Source organism: Cebus imitator, unplaced genomic scaffold (genome assembly GCF_001604975.1).
Source record: "Cebus imitator isolate Cc_AM_T3 unplaced genomic scaffold, Cebus_imitator-1.0 Scaffold42, whole genome shotgun sequence".
Classification (NCBI taxonomy): domain Eukaryota; kingdom Metazoa; phylum Chordata; class Mammalia; order Primates; family Cebidae; genus Cebus; species Cebus imitator.
Genome location: NW_016107357.1, coordinates 17,093,907 through 17,099,947, shown reverse-complemented (window position 1 = coordinate 17,099,947; position 6,041 = coordinate 17,093,907). Strand labels below are relative to the sequence as shown.

General features: G+C 46.8%; 1 protein-coding gene across 2 annotated transcripts in view; it reads right to left on the bottom strand.

Annotated features, from left to right (window-relative positions):
• ACTN2 (actinin alpha 2) overlaps window positions 1-6,041 on the bottom strand; it is a 79,667-nt gene that overhangs the window by 23,896 nt on the left and 49,730 nt on the right. For both annotated transcript variants that reach the window (XM_037737803.1, XM_017526609.2), the window contains exons 10-11: window positions 4,512-4,742; window positions 637-784 (exon numbers count right to left, since the gene is read on the bottom strand). In XM_037737803.1, coding sequence (XP_037593731.1) covers window positions 637-784; window positions 4,512-4,742 — 379 coding nt within the window. The remainder of the gene's footprint in view (window positions 1-636; window positions 785-4,511; window positions 4,743-6,041) is intronic.

Here is a 6,041-nt window from a genome sequence, read left to right as displayed (position 1 = left end):
TTTTTAGTAGAGACGGGGTTTCACCATGTTGACCAGGATGGTCTCGATCTCTTGACCTCATGATCCACCTGCCTCGGCCTCCCAAAGTGCTGGGATTACAGGCGTGAGCCACCGCGCCCGGCCTAGAAAATAAATTTTCATGTCTATCATTGCTTTTTTGTTTTGTTTGTTTGTTTGTTTTTTTGAGATGGACTCTCGCTCTGTCACCAGGCTGGAGTGCAGTGGCGTGATCTCAGTTCACTGCAACCTCTGCCTCCCAGTTCAAGCGATTCTCCTGCCTCAGCCTCCCAAGTAACTGGGACTACAGGTGCGTGCCACCATGCCCAGCTAATTTTTGGTATTTTTAGTAGAGATGGGGTTTCACCATGATAGCCAGAATGGTCTCGAACTCCTGACCTCATGATCTATCCACCTCAGCCTCCCAAAATGCTGGGATTACAGGCGTGAGCCACTGCACCCAGCCCTCATGCCTACCTCTTAAATAAATTTGGCACTGAGACAATAGCAGAGAAAGGTGATGACCCCTACCTTTAGTGTCACAGACATTAGGCACAGGGTTTGTAAGGACGCCTCATGGCTCTGTGCATGACTCAACTCTGGTTTTTCAAAAATCCAATCTGAGTCCTGTCTACTTACCATAAGCCCAAGTCTCGTGCGTTGAGGCCTTCTGCCTAAACTTCTCAGCCAGGTGTTCCAAGCGCTCCAGTCTCCGAATTTCATTGAGCAGCCACTCCTCGTAACCCTTCTCGGCCTGCTCCAGCCTCTGCCAGGCACCAGCAATATCCTGGGATGGTTGGAAGACAAGGGAAGCGAACGTGTAGCAAGCACATTCGTTACATTCTGGCCTCATCGTTTCTTCTATAAATCCCCTCCACTACATGATTGATGGTGTTTTGTTTTATTTTCCTTCCATACCCCCCACCCCAATAACCATTCAATTATTTGGCTTTCAAATGTCTTAATTAGAATTTTTAAGACTAACACAGTTGGCGGCTCTCCTAACACTTCTCCAGTTGTAGACAAAGATGCAGAGGGCTAATGATTTCTGGCTACCAGAAGATAAAGCCTCAAGATGACTCATTTCAAAGCAACTCTTAATTACGATTATTTTTATTTTTTTTTAAGAAGTGGACTCTCACTATGTTGCTGTTCTTTAACTCCTGGGCTCTGACAACCCTCCCACCTTGGCCTTTCCTATAGCCAAGATTACAGGCATGTGCCACCACACCTGGCTTCCAAAACAACTCTTACCTAGTGACCGGGGTGAACTGTCCAGCCAACCAGCCCCCAACACTATTCACTGAGCATCTAGAATGTACCAAGCACTAGTGAGAAACTGTAGGAGTAAACAACACCTATAAAGTTCCCGGTTCCCATGCAGCTTCCATGGTGCTGGGGGAGAGAAATCATTAAATCATTACGTACTTAAGCAAGTTCGTTTCGGAAAGTGATAAATGAAATCCTGTGACAGGAAACAAAGCAGGGTCAAGAGATACTGCCAGCCCCACCCGTCAGGGGGTCCCTGTGGGCAGGTTACTTAGAGAAGACTCCTCTGAGGAGGGCGCATTTGGGCCGAGATCTCAATCACAGAAAAGGCCAGGGATGTGACAAAGCACGGGGGATGTGCTCCGCATGCCGGAGGGGCGCAGGCAGGGCGGGGCAGTGTGGGTGGGGGCAGAGCGAGAGATGCAGGTCCTTATAGGCCAAAATAAGGAACCTGGATTTTACACTAAACACTCTGGGGAGTCACTGCAGGGTTTTGGGAATAAAGGAGATGAGATCTGATTCATAGTTTTAAAAGATGACAGAGAGTGATGTGTGGGGGATGAACTTTCAGGGGCAAAAGAAAAAGAAGAACCAGTCAGGGGTTAGTTGCGGGGTCCAAGGAGAGAGAATGGTGGCCTAGGATAGGCCAATGGCCGTGCAGGGAAAGAATGTTATACCCAAGCGAGTTTAAACAGAAGCGCCACACTCTGAGTTTGCTGAGAGTCCACTTTCATGGCCGGCGTCTGAGAGTCAGCTAGTGCTCAATCCTCTCAGCCCAGAACAAAGTGCGGTCAACATTTTTACATCAGTTTAGCGTCAGGGGCAGTAAGCAGATTATTACAGAAGCAGAAGGAGCAGGTTAGGGGAAGCGGGGGGAGCCTAACAACAAAGTTCTATTTGAAGTTGTTTTTCACTCAGGATGTGGGGGAGGCAGGTACACAGTTGCAGGTACAGGATGTATGGGCCGCTGGGCCCTGTTTCTCAGAAAATTGGTTACCAAGATGCCAGGTGTCTCAGACCACAAGCTCTCGGCACAGAATGGCCTACATAGCTCAGGGCGGGCAAAATGGAATTGGCAGAATTGTTCAAAATGTATTCATCACAGCCAAGCCAGGGTATTTCAAGAGAAGGGGATTAAGAGCAGTGACTTAAGGTGTATTCTGAACAAGAGCCAGTGGGACTGGCTGAAGAACTGGATGTAAGAAAGTGATGGAAAGGAAAGAATCAAGGATGAAACCTGGGTTTGGGGGTTGGCAACTTAGAGGACAGTAACATAATTCACTAGGATCAAGGAAACCGGGAGGAATCATTTTGAGTATGTTAGGTTTAATATGCTATAATATACCCAGGTGGATATATTGGCCTGGAATGTGGGGAGAAGTCAGGGCTGAAGATTTAAAATTTGACAGGTATTGGTATGTAGGTAGCAATTAAAACCATGAGCCTGGCTGGGCATGACTCAGGCCTATAATCCGAGCACTTTGGAAGGCTGAAGTCGGAGGGTCATTTGAGCCCAAGAATTTGAGGCCAACCCTGGTAACATAACGAGACCCCAACTTTACAAAGAAATAATTGGCCAGGGACGGCAGTATGTGCCTGTAGTTCCAGCTACTCAGGATGTTGTGGTGGGAGGATCGCTTGAGCCCAGGAGACTGAGGCTGCAGTGAGCTGAGACTGCGTCACTGCACTTCAACCTGGGTGACAGAATATGACTCGTTTAAAGAAAAAGGAAAAAGACGCCACGGGCGTGGATGAGATCACATATTAAGATGAAGAGGCTCAGCACCAAGCCTGAGTATCATCAACATCTACAGGGAGATAAAGGAGGCAAGGCCTTGAGCAGAGATGAAGAAGGCCTTGCCCGTGAAGGAGGAAGAAACAGGAGGCCCAACATGGAAAGAACTTCAAGAAAGGGAAAATGTGCAGCTGGGTCAAAGAAACTGAGCATATGAAAATAAAAATGATCCCAGCACTTTGGGAGGCCGAGGCAGGCAGATCACAAGGTCAGGAGTTAGAGACCAGCCTGGCCAATATGGTGAAACCCCATCTCTACTAAAAAATACAAAAATTAGCCAGGCATGGTGGTGGGCACCTGTAGTCCCAGCTACTTGGGAGGCTGAGGCAGGAGAATCGCCTGAACCCAGGAGGCAGAAGTTGCAGTGAGCTGAGATTACACCACTGCACTCCAGCCCAGGTGACAGAGCAAGACTCTGTCTCAAATAAATAAATAAATAAATAGAAATGACTTGCACTGGCAGTGTGGATGCCACTGACTTTGACAAGAATATTCTTGGTGGAAGCGAGGAAAGAAGCCAGTTTACCACAAGTTGAAGAGTAAAAGAAGTGAGTGAGTGGGGGGCTGAGCATGGAGGCTCATGCCTGTAATCCCAGCACTTTGGGAGGCCAAGGCGGGCAGATCACCTGAGGTCAGGAGTTTGAGACCAGCCTGGCTAACATGAAGACACATGATGAAGATGCTGGTGGACATGAGTAGAAACCCCATCTGAAAATATAAAAATTCTGTAATCCCAGCTACTTGGGAGGCTGAGGCAGGAGAATCGTTTGAACCCAGGAGGCAGAGATTGTAGTGAGCTGACGTCGTGCCACTGCACTTCAGCCTGGGTGACAGAGCAAGACTCCATTTCAAAAAAAAAAAAAAAAGTGAGTGAGTGAGTAGGGAGGAAGTGGGAAGTCAAAAGAGGTACCACAAAGGTTTCCTTCTAGGTATTTTGCTATAAAGGGTAGCCAAGAAGTTGCTCGCAGGAGATGTGGAGTCCTTGGTTTGAGCTTGCGACTGGCAGATTTTAGAGCACTTTTGTAGGCTGGTGTGCATGACTCAGTGGAGGGAGAAAGTGACCATGGGAGACGGAGATAAATGTAGGACTCAGACCTTGTGAAGGTGAGAAGGGTAGGTTGTGACAGCAGGGAACAGAAGACACATGACGTAGATGCTGGTGGACATGAGGGGCCAAGGTCATGAGGAGGGAGGAGAGAAAGAGGGCTTCTCACTGACTGTTTCCTAAAGGCCTGCTCCCTGTGGGACACCATATCCCAACGGCAGCTGGAGTCAAGAAGTGCATGAGGGTTGAGAGAAAAGTATTTAGAATGAAGTGGTCACAGGGCCAAAATTATATTCACACAACTAAAATGATTCAAGAAGTCAATGCCTCCTTCTAACCCAGGTGGCCTGCAGGCTAGAAGGAGGCTTCTCGTGGGGCCCCAAGGGCTTGGCGCTCGCTACTCACCGACACCATCTTGCCCTCGGAGGGCATGAAGGCGGGCCGGTTGCTGATCCGCAGTTTGGTCTGCAGCGTGTTGAAATTGATCTCCAGCTGGCATTTCTCCTGCACCTTGGGGGGCTTGTGCTTCCGGCGGTAATCCCGGAAGTCCTCCAGCTTCTTCTGCATGGCTTGCATGGTCTTCTCAGGAGTCCGGTTCTCTAGCCAGGGGATTGTGCGACGAATCCATTCCAAAAGCTGCTCCCAAAACACAAAAATACTGCTGAAGACACCAGCAAACCCCCTCCCCCAATTTAAAAAAAAAAAATGAAGCATCCAATAATTTGTAATGGATTAACCTAGTGTTCCTAAAATTATTGAAACGTGGTATCTCTATGCACAGAGGCATGAATGAAATTTCCAGTCTCCACCCGTGGCCACTAGGGATCACCCCAACGACACCATACACAGGTCGAAAACTTAAAGTGAGCACATCGAGTCGTGTCTTACAAAAATGTGACGTTTACAAGAAACTCAGGGACCAGACATTAGCAGACAAATGCTGGATGGAACTTTCAAATTAAAAAAAAAAAAAAAAAAAAAAAAAAAAAAAAAAAAAAAAAAAAAAAAAAAAGCAAAAATACCTGACATGGCAGAACTGTGGTGTAATAAATTCAGCAAAGAACTGGATTTAACTTAAAATGTGTTCTTAAAAAATAAGCTCAAATCTCATTAGATTATTTACTATACAAATGTATTTGCCTGGGCCCAACTCAGTGCTGAAGTATATTTTAACATCTAGCTTTTAAGTAAATCTGCATGATAGAAGTAAACGTGGTCGTGAATTCCTAAGGACAAAATACGCACCCACCTCTTGAATGACTACCTAGGTCTCACAAATGGCTTGCTGAAAACTCCATCATTTACACTTATGCCTACTGAGCACTTGGAAAACGACAGCAGATTAGAATGAAAAATAGTTTAAATGGTGATATACCTAGAGTCGAAGAGTTTTAGGATAAATGAAGGACCCAGGAAGAAAAGGAAGGGTGGAATTACTAAGGATCCTCTGGCCTTCAGTACTGGCTGTGCTTCATGGCTGGCAACCCTATCACTGCCTTTAAATAATGCCCATCGAACTGAATTTTTCTACAGCAGCAATATGAAAATATAAACTCAGTGTCATTAAGTTACACTACTATTTATTGGAAGATTTATTCCAAGTGTCCTGATACTTTTCCCAATAAAGACCAAATATCAGCTAAATTGAAAGGCAGGCCGGGCACGGTGGCTCACGCGTGTAATTCCAGCACTTTGGGAGGCCGAGGCAGGTGGATCACCTGAGGTCAGGAGTTCAAAACCAGCCTGACTAACATAGCAAAACCCCGTCTCTACTAAAAACACAAAATTAGCTGGGTGTGATGGTGTGGCTCTGTAATCCCATCTACTCAGGAGGATGAGGCAGGACCATCGCTTGAATCCAGGAGGCAGAGATTGCAGTGAGCCAGGATTGTGCCACTGCGCACCAGCCTGGGTGACAAAGCAAGACAGTCTCAA